We start from the raw sequence: 16,133 nt of genomic DNA, 5'->3' as shown, positions 1-16,133 counted from the left end.
GAAAATAGAGTGTTTCCATAATGGGTTTAGACACTCAAATGTGACCAAAAATGAAAACAACTAGTTATCTATGAACATCAAGAAGAATCAGTTCAAAAAAAGAAAAGAAAAGAGAACATCGTGAAAAAGAAAAAGAAATGTGTGGTTGACTTTCCAAAGACAAAAAAAAGGTAGTGTAAAGTGTAATCACGTCAATATCAGTTATTTAATTCACGAAAACTTAAGTCACTAGATCATATGGTCAAAAATAATATTTCGTGCTTTGACAAATTATTTGTTCTCATTTACCTCAAATCTTTGAAGACTTGGGTAAGCTTGATACAAAAATTTACCAGCAGACTAACTTTTGGTGCAGTGGTGATGATTTTTTTGGCAGAAAACGTATATGCATCATTTGATATTTGGACACGGGCAGTTGGAGGTGTGATTTGGAGATGAAGATCAACTAGAAACTATCTAGAGTCTAGACGTGCAGAATTTGACTCCTTATCCATCTCAAGTTCGTCGGTTTTTTTTTTTTCGCAAAGAATTTGGATTCTCGTAGTTTACACTTGCTTGGGAAGATGGTTTTCTAAAACAAATAGAAGAAACCCCAAAACAGATCTTTTACAAGATATACACAAGTATCTGGTTGCCCTGAATAAGATCACAACATGATAAATCACTCATTGAGGCCCCCAGACAACAAGAACCTCCCAGACCTTGAAACTCTTTGGTTTTTTCCCTTCCATTCATCTTGTAAAGCCCCAAGATCATATTCCCCCTGCTGTTCTAGAACCAGTATACTTTTTTCTCCAGGACCATACCTAATAATAAGAGAAAATACAAGCTTAATGTCATCAACGTAAATGAAGTGGATTAGTGTGATACAAGAACTGGAAAACGCATACCAGTCAGCAACTTTATGTAAGAGGAAGTTCAACATGAAAGATCGTTAGTTCGGTAACTGGGAATAATTCCTGCAGCTGATGTTTTCATATCGGCATCATGTGATACCAGGACCTTCCTCTGAACAGAACAATGACTGGTTATAGCACATAACAAGCTGATATGAGAATACATATATGGTGAAGCTAAAATAAGTAAATCACTCATTAGTTAACCAGCTGAAATTAAGTGTAAGATTGAACTTTTCAGGACATCAGGCCAAATGAAGAGAACATGTTGCTAATAGTTTAATTTACAAGTGAATATAATTTCAAGATTCTGCATTGCTATTTCAAAGAGAACAGTTCAAATAAATTTCACTGTCGTATCGAATCCGACTGTCTCTAAAGTCCTCTTCCTCTGTTCCCATTCAAAAAAAAAAGTCCATGTTTTTCATTCACTATAGAGAATACAGTTGACCCATCATCTTAAAGATAGAAGTACCCTTCATTTCCACAGAAAGGCCCAAGGAGATTGAAACCACCCTTCTATAATAACACAGAATCCTTTGGTAAAGTTTCAGTGAGAAAGCTTCATACCAAGAGGATTAGCTTGACAAACAAACATTCTTCTTACATGACAGAAAGGTACATTCATAATGACAAGTAATACCAATACTTACAATCGGTTCAAAATCTGGGCTGGACAAGTTGACACTGAGGTTTCTCATCAACAGCAAAACCTGCAGACACAGCAAATATAAATTCAGACAAGTCACATCAGACTATTAATGATAACTATTACTTACAGGTATATCTCGTTTGCTGCTTTTATTTTATGAGGGATTGGGAATACGAGTACCTACTCTTCGTATTTGTTTGTCTTGCTCCCGCTCACTCTATTTTTCTTTTTCAGGGAGGGGCTGGGAGTGTTTATAAAATTACTCGTTGCATTTTTGATTTGCTGCAACTATTAATCTCAAGCCCTTCTAGAGAAAAGGTACTACTAGCTTGTTTAGAGGAGCCCCTGCTAAATAACACTAATCCTATCGTAAAAATTGTGATTTCTGGACTTGGTTCACTACAGCCTTTGGCCAAAAAGTACCAGCATTCAGGGTCCTTTGTATCTAAAATCTCACTAGTAATGACAGACGGGCAACATGTTCGGACAACTCTGGCATATCTAATCGCAGTAACTAGACAGATGACACCATTGAAATTAATATAATTTTAGCCAACTCACAGTTTCAAAATTAATGGGATCCATTTCCTTGAGTTTCTGAGCATGGCCTTGGGCTTCTGGATCAAAGACACCTCCAATGAAGCTATAAACTTCGGAAAAATCAGGAATACCTGGAAAATGTAATATATTTATGTACTTGAAAGACAGTCGACCAGAACACTGTTGAAGTTCAAGCCAAAGAGATACACAGTGAACAAAATTTGATCTGGGAAGAGGCATACCATGGCTCACAGGAGCTTGTGACCCTTGCTTTGTTATCTCAGAACTAGGTAGGGTTCTACTTGAGCTCGCGATACCACTAGGATCACAATTACTAATTCTTGCCACCCCCTTTGATCCAATATCAGCTGAATCAGTAACGGTGTACCCCATAATAAGTTGTCAACAAAACCAATCTAAAAGAAGCACATCAATTGAAATAAACACATAACAGAGACTAAACATGCCTTCCGTTCCTTGGCGATTCATAAATTCTCCACGTGACAACACAATTTGATCTGATCCGGCATTTAAGAAAATCGAAGCTTCATCCCAAGGACAATAGCCAGATGCAATGGCATTCATGGAAGAAGGATAAGCAAGTGCCGCTTGCAAGGGAATCAAAACTGCCAATCCCATTGAACAAGTAAGGATAAAAACAGATAAATTTCAAGCTCTAGAAAGATATGATACCACAATCTCCAAGATTGGACAACCATTTTTGGAGGCCTTCTGCGGGTAAGGATGAGAAGCCTTGCGCTTCGGCCGAGGAGGAGGCACATGTGCTGTTGTCCCTTTCTTTTGAACTTTCAAGAAGTACTTCTGTGCATGACTTCGAATCTGGAAAACCACACCTCCTTCAGAAAAACCATACTCCCCAAAAATCAAATAAATAACCAGGATAACAGAATCACTTGCTGTCAAACCTGAATAACCGTTTTAGAACCCACAAAATCTTCAATTTTCTTCCAGTCACGATCAAACCTGAAAAATAAAGAATAAAAAAAATCACAAGAATTCAAAATCCAGCTTTTCATTCTTCTGTAATAGGCCAAAAAAATTAATTCACTGGCTAGTGGCTGAATGCGCAAATTGCCACATAGCCACATTCAATTGGACTAGATTCATTCACAGAAGTTCAAAATCAAACCGGAATCAAAATTTTCAATCTTATCTACTAACAAAAAAAAAATCCATCTTCTCTCATAAGTCAAATACTTCCGATCACATCACTCTATATTCAATTCTCACATATAATCATAGTAGCTCAGAGCCTAACAGATTACTAGACCTCAGAAAATGAGAAATCCCAAATGGAAAAAACAGAGGAAATGAACCGAACTCAACACAACACAGCAAAACTCAATCAAAAAAACCTCTGATCATATAAAATGAAGCATCTAGTTAAATGCAAGAACAATGAAGAAGAAGAAGAAGAAGAAGAAACAGGGTAACTGACAGCTGAAGAGCCTCGAGGAACTTGTCATGCTCTTCCTCTGTCCAACTCTCTCTGGACTTGGTGATGGTGTAGGGCTTCCGGACCTTCTTACCCGACCAGTCGGAGGACATGGATTGCTGATTGGAATTGATCATGAGAAGGGAAGCAACAGGAGACTCTGGAAAAAAATTGAATGTGAAAAGTGGAAAGACAAGGAGGGTGTGGCGCGCTGAGAGTCTGCGTTTATGTGAGGGAGCTTCAAACTCAATTTTGAGGCCCTCGTGTGTTTTGACCCCACCACTCTGCTCTTTGACTACGCCGATTTAATCGCGTTCCTATGTTTCGGCAATTCGGCTGGCTCGTTACACTAGTTTAGCCTGTGACGCTGTATAGATGATCGTTTGTGCTCATCCCTAACTATCACCGCACGTTTGGAATTTGAGCAATATTAGTCACTCATATGAATTTTAAGATGTGAAGAGCATAATGTATTTGTACCAGTGTCTTTTAATCTTGACCATTCAATTGGTATTTGTGGATGTACGTCATGTACTAGATCCACCCCGTTTCAAGGTCTTCTTTCCTTCATAGAAACTAGACAACTAGTCATAAACACATGCATGCTCTACATGGGTGGAAATAACTTGCAAAATACAAATTAAAAAAATTTCGGAGAATAAGGGAGAGTGATGATAGTGGGCGGTTACAATCAATATGTTGGTGCCATTGGGTAATTATTTAAAATTTTATTCTCTTTTAATTTTATTATTTACTTTTTTTACTTCTGAATTATTGAAAAAATTAAATTAACTTATAACATGAGGGTGTTAATGTAATTTCACTGATGTTTTGGCTGATAAAGCATGTTTAGTTATTAATGGTATAGATATATCAGATATGGGAGACTACCTTTATTACGTAATCAAGAAAAAATAAATTTTGTAATAATCGGTAATGATTGACCATTGATGAATGATTTTTGATGATAGATTGATTTGTCTTTTCAACTTGGAGTATAAATTGAGTATTACTGCTTAGTTGGAACATCAAACACTTGATTGTAATTCTTATTTATGTATATATCAAGACTAAGAAAATGTATCAATTGACATCAATAGCGGAACTATAATTTATATGGCGGGTCCGGTTTGAGGTTAAATTCATTTTATAGTGGACTATATAACGAAATGAAATCAAACTATCATTTGATCTTAGCCCGGAACTATGACTCGACAACTTATTTCAATGATCACTTCGGCGTCATGCCATCTTCGGCCAGCTCACTAGTCCAGTATTCTTCATCTTGATGTCACCAACCTTGTTGTGGTATTAATTCGTGTAATTGTTAAGCGCAAAAGGTGAGTAAATGTGCATAAACTTCGGTGGTTTGATGGCTGCGGTTGGTGGTGTATGACATATGGAAGTTAAGAATTTGAGTAAGTTGTTTACAATTAGAATCTTGAGTTTTTTCTGCTACAATTAAGTGTGGTGAAAATTTTGTACTTCTTGCTATTGAAGTTGGTGTTTATGTAACATTAGGGAATGAACCATTTTCTCGCCCCTATCCCTATCCCTATCATAAGGAATTAGCTACGGAAGCTGTCTGTGAGTAAATGACTCAATATTTGGAGTATTGGCTGAGCCATAGGAAGAGCATGGGTCCGGTACAGGGAGGAATTGCCGCAACCGGATTGCGATGCTACGTGTAGCTCCCTGGTGTCCACTAGTACGAGTGCAGGTGGCCCACCACCCGAATCATGTGTTTGGTTGCTGACAGAGCTGGCCTGGCAATTCACATGATTATCCACTGGTTGTAAAAATCTGGTTCGCAACCTTGTGGTGCAAATTCACCTAACTGGGCTCACCCTTTTTACCTAAGAAAGGAGCTACTGACACGTGGCGAAGAATCACCCGCTCCGTTGGTTTTGGGTTAGGCCAGGCCTGCCCAAGCTAGGCAGGCATGAGTGGGATTGTGGGACGGTTTAGGTGAACCAGGTCATGTAGTCCCGGTTCTCTTGTTACATCACATGGGCTATCAGGCCCATATCATTTTTCTCGCCGACACTCTTTTCTACCTATGCACAGAAACTTACAGCTGACTGATTGCTTTGAAATAACGAATGTCCCGTTACGTCTCTATCAGTTTTTGATTTCGATTGTTTTGGTGTTGACAGTAAAAAGAGTTTCGGCTTATGACTGTAAGGTAATATCAAGATAATAAGACACTAGAGACAGTTAACCTAGAAGAAACTAGACTCGCCAAAAATACACATACCATTTTTAATATGGTTTGAAGCGCAATTATTTTCAATACAAGATAAAATTAAAACTATTGACAGTAACGAACAAAACCCTCTTTCATGCACTGTTACTATATTCTTTTGGTCCAACTTCAAAAAAAAATCAAAGATCCAACTAAATTATATTTTAACAAGTAAAATCAATATAACACACCATATGGCTGACAATAAGAGATATCTTCTGACTAAACAAACTATCTGTCTCCAAGTAAAACTAACCAAGACCTAGCTATTCCTAGGTAAAATTAGCTAACAAATTCACCCATATTTTCATGGTCATGAAGCACAAAACTAATAAAATACAATTGATGTAGAAGACATGACAAAATGTTTCACAACCACACAATTATAAGACTGCGACACGATTCAATTTATGCTTGATGAGCAGAGGGAGTGCACTCCTGCTTTGCTGAATTTCCAACCGGATTAAAGCCCAGTAGCTTCAAAATCATCCATCCCTTAAGCAAAATAAAAAATTGAAACACGTTGACAAGCACAATACTGAACCCAGACCCACAAAGGACAATGAACCCAAGCCCACCCCAATTCACTTCCCGATTATCATACCGAGCATCAACCCTAGGTAGATCAGCCACCGCCGATGAAACCGCAGACGACGACATCACCAGATCTGAAACAGACCGAAGCATACAAGGCCACATAGTAAAACTGACATCGTTAGTCCCCTGATCCAAATCAGACCAAAAAAATCATGGTTCCATAGTGCCACCATTGACGCCAATCATCCATGTTCGACGATCCATCAAGAACAACATCGCGGGCATCAAATCCAGAAAATAAAAACCACCTCCTCCACTAAAACCGATCTGTTTGACCCGGCCATAAGTCAACCATTCATCATCACCAACGATGCGCTCAAAACCGTGACCCAAAGAAGAATTTGGAACACCCACCTTTAGACACCAGTCACCAAAAGAGGATGAGATCGCAACAAGATAGAAGTAACATAAAAAGATTGCGAGGAGAGACAATGCCACCCCCACCACTGCCAAACTAGATGGCCGAGGGAAAAGAAGAAAATAAGGCATTGCCTCCTTTTCAGCCCATATTTTGCTATCAAACGACAGTTGATTTGTCGAGTCGGCGCCGTTAGGAAGCGTCCGTAGAGTTTCACAAGGGATGAAGTGAGAGAGCGACATTAGTGATTTTCACTAAACTTTTAATCCTTTTGCCAAATTATAAATATTTTTCTTTTAGTCCAATTTTTTTTTTGAGGAGTAATGTAATTCTCCATCCCCTAATTTAATGAAAACATCGTTAAACTGAATTATAAACTTTATCGAGTATCAAATTATTGACGGTTCAATATTTTACTGAATTTGAGCGTAGCTGAACATAATATTTTACCGAGTAAGCTGGTCACTTGATTCAGCTACAACAGTAGAGGTATGATAACACGTGTCAAACTAAGAGACGGCAGGAGGGAATTAGAGGCTGGCAATCTCCAAGAGCGATAAGCTTGGCTTTGTCTTAGCACCTGGAAATAAGCGAGATGCGGATCAGCAGCAGATGGATATTCAAGCTCGAATAGGAAGCTGCGCAGCCTCTCCTCATTTTCTCTGGATCACTCCAAAAAGCAAACCTTCTTCTTCTTATTCTCGTTCTTCGCCGTTGAGACCTTTCTGCAACAAAAGAGGCTCCCAAGAACCCCAGCAAAACGGTGACAGTGGCAATGGTAATTTAACATTTTCATACTCCCTCATTATTGTTAACGATGCTAGAGCGAGTTTCAGCTCCTATATGTTATGTTAAGGTTACAACAGTCGTTTCATTCTTGCATATATAAGGTGATCAAGTTTTTCATGCTGTGTCCCATTGAGCTGAAACATAGTAAACACACCTGAGATGATTTAGACTCTAGTTATGGACTTATGGCTATAATTAAAGTAATAAGAGCTGTTAGGGGTTTGATTTACTGGAATGGAGGGTCTGTTAATTAAGGCGTATCATCTATAGTAAAACATTGTTAAATTAATAAACGATTAATTAATAATTTCGCTAAAATAATACTTTTTGTCGGATTCTAACTTGGGATTAACATCTAAATTAATAATTCGCTAAATTTATAAGATAATATAAATTCAAAAATTCATATAAACCCTATCGAATATATAAATTAATAATGCATAATTTATATAATAAATTTATATTTATGAGGATTTCATTAAATTTTTATTGATTTATTATCATTAAATAAAATAATATAATACATCAAACAACATAATATTTTTGAACAAAGTAATACATCAGAAAAAATTAAATATTTAATAAGGTATTCTTGATAAACTAAAAATGTGGTACATGAACAAAGTAAAAAAAAATTATTCGAAAAGTGAAAAAAATATTTATTATATCTTGATAAGTTAATAAGTTATTAATTAATCGATAAAATAATAAAATATTAATATATTAATATCTCGTTAAAATAATAAATTTTAATAATTCATATTAATTTATAAAAGTTTTACTATATTTTGTAAGCAAAAACAATACGTAATGGGTATGACAGAGAGAAAGAGGGCATATAGAAACATGTATATGTTTAGAATATAATTTGCTTAGTTTTGGCAATTAGAATCAACGGTGTTTCTCCCCTATTTTCCAGAGTTAGGTAAGCGTCATATGAGCTACATGAAATGAGTTGAGCAACCATTGGCGGAGTCAGAAATTTAGAGTGTGGGTGACAAATCTAACTAGGATTGTTTCCACCATTTTTACTGGTTTAGTTATGAAGTTAAGAGGCGGATAAAGGGGGCACATTTCACTGAGGCTAGCGTAAGGTGGCTCTGCCACTGCGTTGCCGCCTCGGAGAGACCCTAGAGTCTTATACCCTTGCCATAAAATTGTTTCTTAATTTTTGCTGTTATATTCATCTGGAGTAATTTGTAAAGATGTATTCCCATCTTGCTTGAAAACTATCGATCAATGATGTAAGTAGCATCAAGTTAATAATTTGCCAGAGGTCCCATATATTCCATTGTCTCTAGCTATATGTATGGCTTAATTTGGCAATTAGTCCAATTCCATTCCCCTCTTGCAAATGAATAAGTAGCAGTTGATGGTATACTTGGTTAGGGCTGAGACGAAGAACACATACGATCTACTCACGATTATTGCTTTTTCGTTCGGCCTATTATATTACTGTGAGTTGTGATAATATCACTAAATTGAGAATTATCAGCAGCAGGTAAAACTCACCATGGTTCAATGATGATCCCCATACTTTATCAGGTGATAAGTCCTCAACAGATTGGGACAAGGCCTGGTCAAACATGAAGAAGCAAAAGAAGAACAAGAAAGGCTTCTTCTCACAATTCTCTCCCAACAAGTATGTGACCTGGGATCCTAGGCCTTCTGATTATCCACTATCTGAGGAAGTCGATCCCATCAAGAGGACAGAGAGGTCCAACCTTATGTTATGGACTAGCCCAAGATTTACTTTAGCAGGAGCAATTGTAATTGTCACCTTCCTCTTGGTTTACACCATTATTGTACCATATCAAGGTAACTAATTTCAGTAATTCAAAAAAAAGACCTCATTTTGTTGTAAATAACTAAATGTATGTATTTACGATGGTATGATGATGAGGAAACTGCAATTTAGGGAAGCAATTGACTTGTTATGTAAACAAGTCCACAACTTGGTTTTTTCTTCACCTGCCGTTAATTTGTCTCCAAACCAAGTCTTTTTTTTTTTTTGCGTTTGGTTAGGACTCTGGTTTCAGAGTATCTTTCATATATCCAACAAACAGAATCGTCGTAACGATATTATGTGATCATCATCGATATTCTCAATTAAGGGTAGCTGTAGAATTCTAATTCATTTCTTTTACTGCAGAACACCAATTTATTCAAATATTATTCAGCGAAAGAGCCATTCCTCTTTTGTAGTATAACATGCATTTAGACCTCATTTGGTTTTTGAGCTAAAACTATGAGACTAGGAGAGGAATTCCCTTTCCATGTTTAGTAAGTAGTGACTAGAAGTTTGAGATTAAGGAGCCTGCTCAGCGGGAAACAAGCTCAATACTTTGCTAGTATCAGGTTATCAGCCCTCCTGGTTTTGCTCTTCCCTCTCTGTGGGAGATTGATATAATGGTATTTAGGGAGATAAATGGGCCTTTGTTTCTTTGGTAGTTCATATATTTTAGTTAAAAGGAAAGTGATTGAATAATATATAGAAATTCTTTACATACAGAACTCTTGTTTGGATATTACTTGACCCGAAAGAACACAGGTCAAGAATTCTGAAGATGGAGTTTGTTTTCTTTAGATGGTCTGGTCAAACCGTCTAAGTATGCATTTTCTTTTTTATTCTTTCATGCTTGATTCTGGTGTTGAAATCAAATCCTCTAGTGTCCCCTCATGTCTGCTCTTCATAGCCAAAAAGAAACATGCAAACAACAAAGGACCAGACTTATGTAGGGTTAATTTCATTCTACACTTCTCAATTGCATACAGCTATCAGCCAAACCCAACTATTTGTGATGCTAACAACAATGATAAGAGAGTTAGCCTAAGAACACGAGCATAATCCATAGTGGTGATCAGCAATTCAGCATAAGAGCTTTCTTACATAATAATTATGTTTATATGTTCTACTTTAAAGTAGAAGCAGAGAAAGCCCAGAAGCCAGCAATAAGTTTGCCATTGCCACTAAAGTTTCAAGCTCTCACAAACCTAATCTCCTTACTGTACATGTTTGATCTTTATATGCTTCTCTTTATTGGTGCATGTAGGTGATCATTGTGGTTTGATCCAACTCTGTTTGCACTTTTTTGTGTTTACTTCACCAAAACATCTGTGATAGAATTGTCTGCTCTTTGCACCTGAAGAGCTTCTCAAGTCATTTTCATGGGGGACAATGGAGACTCATTTTTCAGAGAGGCTGATACAGCAATTTTTATATATAGAACAAAGACTTGACCGCTTCAAGTCTCCTGCGCAACAGCCGTCAGTACAGTTTTCCTAAATCTTTCTAATCTATTGTTGAGATAATGTGAACTGTAGAAATTAAACGCTTGATGGATTTTTTAAAGGTTTTGCTTCTCCATTCATTGTCATTTGGTACGTTTATGATTTAGCACGCAGCCTCTCAATAGTAAGATCGAGTAGGTAAGCCTTACCTGTTTGGTCAAGTGGCAACAAGTTTTTGAAGCCATTTAGACGCTTGTGTATGTTTATCAATCTTACCACATATTTGGCTTGAGAATTTGCTGGAATGTATTTCACCTTGTAAAATCAGATGCTACTCTGAGAGCTTATAAGGGATTTAGCACCATTTATAATTGATTTTAGATTGAATGCTCTAAATTTATCTTCTCCTGTTGCATATCAAAATTGTTACATGATTGAAGATAATTATGCTAATGGTTTGACTTAACCTGCTAATGATCAATGAAAGTTTCACACTATGGTTGATATGAATCATATGACTCCAATACTTGACATAATCTTGTGTGGACACAATGGTGCATCACTGGCTAGCATATTATCTGTTTAGGTGGACCCTTTGCACTAATAGACAGATTAAGTATGCAAATCCATTTGAGGAAGCAACCTTTCTATGCTAATTATTCTAAGCTTTGAGATTAAAGTACTAAATCAAAGTGAACCTAAACATTAGAATATAGTGCGTTTTTCTCCTGCGTGCGTTTTTCTCCTGCGTGCGTTTTGCACTCACTCTCTGCCTCCCCTTCAGCATTATAAAAGCAGTCTCATTGACTCTTTCCCACATAAAAAAAGCATATAGGTTCGATTTTAGCTTTCAGTTCTTATTCAACTCCAAATGCCTAAAGCAATGGCTGTATCTATTGCACAAAGCAAGCCTTCAAACACAATCAAGTTCATGCTTCCTCCGAAGAGAGGCCAGATCATAGCTAAGATAGTTTGTGAGCTAGCTAATTTGGTGGTTAGGGTATCTACAAAAGCTGCAAGACGACTGAGCCGCAAGAGAAAGGTGGCAACAGAGGATTCTTCAAAGGCTTCAGAAGCTCATTAGTTTCTTTTGCAGCTTTCAACTCCTCAAAGCTAGCGGCTGCATGAATAGCTAGCAATGCTGCAATATTATATATGCTGTCAATAATTTCAGTACGCACTACTGCATGTTCAAATTGCATGAGAAGATCTGTAATGACCCATACGATGGGGGTGTGCTTAGAAGTAGTTTTTTTATATCTATTTTTTTTTCATATCATAGTACACCTCTTTCTTCTTACTTACTGTTAGGGCTGTCAATGGGTCGTGTCGGGTTGAGTTCGTGTCGGATTAAGGTGTCTCGCGTGTTATAAAATGTAAACTCAAACCCAACCCAATTAATAATCGTGTCAAAAATTTAAACACAAACTCAACTCATTTATTAAACGGGTTACCCGTTTGCAATCCGTTTAACCCATTTAATAAATATATTTGTCGTTTTAGATAAGATAACTAACTAAAACAATAATCAAATAGAAAAATTCATTGTTTTACCTAAAATTCTAGTTCAAAATGAGAAAAAACTTACTAAATCTTTATATACATATAATATCACCATTTTAAATAGCTTGTGTATGCGTATTTTATATAGAATTTAGTTCGACTCTTTTATTAAACGTGTCATGCAGGTTCATTTGGTGTTAGCGGGTTAACCCGTCGTTGAACTGTTTATTAAATGGGTCATGGCGGGTCAACCCGCCGCTGACCCGATTTTTAATTGTGCGGGTTTCGAGTCGTGTTATCATGTCGTGTTGAAATTGACAGCCCTACTCACTTCCATTTTATTACCTTACGTAGTTAAGGATGTATTTTCCTCCTCAGACATTATGTCCTAATACTTCTATATTAGTGCTAGTTAATTAAAAACTCTTGGCAAATTCTGAATTCTAGACTATAATTACATACATCTTATACCAGAATACTTAAAAGCTATTTATTATTCATGACAAGTGTGATACCATCATTTTGGCATTATAATTTTTTTCATCTTTACTCTCTTAGTCTTGTTGAATCGATCCCTGATGTTATACAAGAAAGATCAGTACCAAGCATCTGGAAGAACAATACAGGAGTACACTACCAAAACCAAAAGAGGACACATTTCTGGAGAATGCATCCTAAGGTGCTTGAGTTACAAAACAATGATATTTGTAGGAAGAAATTCACCACTGATATTAGATACAAGATGCAAAAGCACCTAATGATCCATTAGGACAGTAAGGCAATTGTTGGGGAGGTTTTAAGGGCAACAAGTATGGAAAAAATATTATGGAGTTCACACTCGAGAAGTATGCAGACTTTGGGCTGCCTCTCTCCGGCTTAAGCACTAATGCCTGGCTCTTGTATCGTTGTCTTTGTTAAGCGTGCTTCCAACTCATTTAACTCATTTATGTCCAAATCATCATCATCATCATCAACATCGTCAGCAACGTTGGTATCTTTAGCATCACCATCAGCTGTTGCCGAGCTATTTGACGCACCTCCATTAGCAATAACACTAACCTGAAGATGAACCATAAACATCCGAGTAGAACAGTTAGCAAAGAGTCCAACCAATTCAGTCCTAAACCATGGCAAAGGAACTGTAAATAGTAATTCAATTTAAGTAACCTGAATCTCTCATTGTAATTTTCGACCAATAATATGAAGTGCAGAACAGTAATTTTAAGCTTCTGACTAGATCCAAGCTTATGCATAGACAGTGTTAATTCCATGTCATATAGAGCGAGAATGTGAAAAAAGAAAGCTCCATGGGTAATAAACTAACAAATAATAAGTCAGAACTCAGAACTAACCTTCGTTTCAGCAACTTCAGATTCTTGATGTCTTTGATACTTCTCAGATGCCTCAGCATCATCCACAAATAAGGTTGAATCTGACAGATAGTTCTCGGCCACTGCGATGGAGTGAAAATTATAACACATTAGTGACTATAAACAGAAGCCAAACAGAATGCCCTCGTATATGTATATAGTTCACTCCAAATCCATTTTCATTTTGTTTAACATCTGCTTGCAGGAGAAGAAAGGAGGAGCAGGAAGGGATCTGAGAAGGGAAAACACCTCATACGATCATTTTTAGCCCGCTCTGCCATTTTTGAGGCCAAGTTGACATCTCTTTCTGCTATCTTTTTCTTCTTCCATTGCATAAACAACTCAGGAGTCATAGGAGTTGAAGTTTTCAACTTAGCATGCTAACACCAGAGAAAGCATACATTTGGTTAGTCGCATATAACAAATGAAGAAATGGAAACAAAGATCAAGTGAAAGACATTTAGACCAGAAATTCAGACTGCCAATGATAAAACTTGATGCGAAGGCTTATTTGAGTAACCTGATCTTCAATCTCCTCCTCAATGGGTATCTTTTCAGTTTCTTCCTCCAATAAAGCTTTCATTTGAGACTTCAAAATATATCCTGGAGGAAGAGCATGCCTGTAATGGCAATCTTTGCCACCATTGGAGCAGACCCAAAATCAACCATATTGTTTTTTCTCCACTGCTTCCAGAAAGTATTTACAAACCTGCACACATCCGAAAGCAAGGGAGTGAAATGTTTTTGAAGCTCATCGATGATTTAGATGTTTATTAAGCATGAAGAACGTAGGGAACTTGAATACAGATTAGACACAAGCGGGAAACTTGCAATATCAGTTGGTTTGTTCATATTGTACTCTTTTTTTCTCTTTGACTCCACCACCTTCTCCAAAGTTTCCTGATCCCATTCCTCCATTGTTTCTAATAAATAACACATGACATATAACTCAGAACATACAAACCATAAGGAAATCCACAAATGCCTAGAGTTCAAATTCAAATTGAAGTGTCTATATGGTACCATTTTGACGCTTATCAGTGTAAATATCAATCTTCTCTGCTTTCCTCTGAACATTCAAATCATGTGAGAACTTGCATTTGAAACCTTTAGCACACTGCCCCGCTTTATAAAACTCGCATAATATAGACTTGGGATCAACACCTAAACACAAAAACATTTCGCATGACATCAGAACTAAGTTCAAAGACCATATTCACACACAAAAATTTCAATCATTTCAGGTTCCAAAACAACTAAAAAAGCTTACCAACGGGTACTTTTGGTTGACTGATCGCAACCTTAAATAACTCATTCAGTTCCTTGTCCTTGGCCTTCTCATCCTCCTTCTTTTTTCTGTTAATTATCCCAATGTCATAAACAAAATCTCTCTCAGTTGCTAAGTAAGTCAGAAACTGGAGAATACGATCGAGTGAGCACGCTGGCCAAATCTAACCAAACCAAAATGTGTTTTTGGTCCAGCCAGAAATGCACATTGTAGCACAAGAATCAGCACATAATCACGAATACATTTTATTTTTAATTTTATTGCCAATTTCAATCTCTTTAATAACAAAACGTTACGACTGTGAGGGCGATCATACCAGTTAGAAATGTAAAGCCAAGCTAATTAACCATGAAATTAGATATGAAAACAAATAAGGAAGAATAGAAAGGAAGAAAAATGAGACCTTGGCGGCGGATTTGGAAGGATCAGGCTTGGGCTGGACGGACTGCTTGAGAGTCTGGACGTACTTCTGGACATTCTTGCTCTTATTCTTGTTCTTGAGCCCGAAGGTCTTGTCCTCTACGATCTTCTGCTTCTTCGCCAAATCGGCCTTCGATTGCTGCTTCGGCGGCATCGGTTATCGGCATCAAATACGCCCCCCTTCGAATTTCCGGTGATCGGAAATATGAATTTTCCAGGTGATGAAGATGATGATACTGATCTGGTGGGAAGGTAAAGGAGGTGCTTTTGATTTGGACGGCACGGGGGGTGTACCAGAAGGTTCTGTTTGGTTTCCCGATATGCCCTCGGAAAAACTCGACGTGGCGGGTGTTTGAGGGGATGGTGAGACCTGCCCTTGCGGAAATTTTCCCGCCTTCCATAGGCTTGGCGCCACCTCAGAATCCCTAAACTTTGCGTTTTAGGTACAGACGTGACTAACGTATATTGGAAGTTTGACACCATTTTAGGGAAGAGGTACAAAAATAAGCGATGTTGTTAAGTGTAACGCTTCTTTGTGCGTGTGAGAAATCACTCAAATAAGTGAAAGCTTGTGTGATAAATTATCCCATGTAATTCGACTTTTGGCTCGATCTGTTTGCTGTCTATCAAACTAGGTGGGAAAGATAAATCGATCATCTATCATATTTACCAAAAAGTCATGAGTAATTAAGTTTAGTTAAATTAGATTGATCGATCTTTATTAGTTGCCTTGTCGTTGCAATTTGTTCAGAGATAAATTATAAGAACTAAAAATCAATTATATTACG

At 37.2% G+C, this 16,133-nt stretch overlaps 3 protein-coding genes across 4 annotated transcripts; 1 reads left to right on the top strand and 2 right to left on the bottom strand.

Moving 5' to 3' along the window:
* Window positions 1-564: 564 nt before the first annotated feature.
* LOC126798412 (protein REVEILLE 8) lies at window positions 565-3,761 on the bottom strand. 2 transcript variants are annotated; one of them, XR_007672519.1, is made up of 9 exons: window positions 3,548-3,761; window positions 3,015-3,072; window positions 2,805-2,928; window positions 2,556-2,714; window positions 2,331-2,456; window positions 2,110-2,219; window positions 1,550-1,609; window positions 891-1,024; window positions 565-806 (listed from the first exon to the last, which is right to left on the bottom strand). XR_007672519.1 is itself a non-coding variant. In XM_050525373.1 (9 exons), exons 1-8 carry the CDS (start codon window positions 3,679-3,681, stop codon window positions 919-921), a joined length of 861 nt encoding a protein of 286 aa, XP_050381330.1. In that variant the 5' UTR covers window positions 3,682-3,761; the 3' UTR covers window positions 565-806; window positions 891-918. The 2 variants fall into 2 exon arrangements, 1 of the variants encoding a protein (XP_050381330.1); XM_050525373.1 differs by having other exon boundaries at window positions 891-1,008.
* Window positions 3,762-7,340: 3,579 nt separating this feature from the next.
* Window positions 7,341-9,433, top strand: LOC126800209 (uncharacterized). Its single transcript, XM_050527525.1, has 2 exons — window positions 7,341-7,522; window positions 9,079-9,433. Exons 1-2 carry the CDS (start codon window positions 7,357-7,359, stop codon window positions 9,357-9,359), a joined length of 447 nt encoding a protein of 148 aa, XP_050383482.1. The 5' UTR covers window positions 7,341-7,356; the 3' UTR covers window positions 9,360-9,433.
* A 3,421-nt stretch (window positions 9,434-12,854) lies between these two features.
* Window positions 12,855-15,724, bottom strand: LOC126799111 (zinc finger CCCH domain-containing protein 21-like). The gene is given in 8 exon segments (XM_050526233.1): window positions 12,855-13,326; window positions 13,620-13,720; window positions 13,885-14,017; window positions 14,158-14,346; window positions 14,469-14,560; window positions 14,661-14,801; window positions 14,908-14,992; window positions 15,329-15,724. Coding segments are annotated over 8 exon segments (1,095 nt in total). The 5' UTR covers window positions 15,500-15,724; the 3' UTR covers window positions 12,855-13,143.
* Window positions 15,725-16,133: the final 409 nt, after the last annotated feature.

Source organism: Argentina anserina, chromosome 6 (assembly GCF_933775445.1).
Source record: "Argentina anserina chromosome 6, drPotAnse1.1, whole genome shotgun sequence".
Lineage (NCBI taxonomy): Eukaryota > Viridiplantae > Streptophyta > Magnoliopsida > Rosales > Rosaceae > Argentina > Argentina anserina.
Note: the sequence above shows the minus strand (reverse complement) of the source record. Positions and strands in the feature narration are given on the sequence as shown.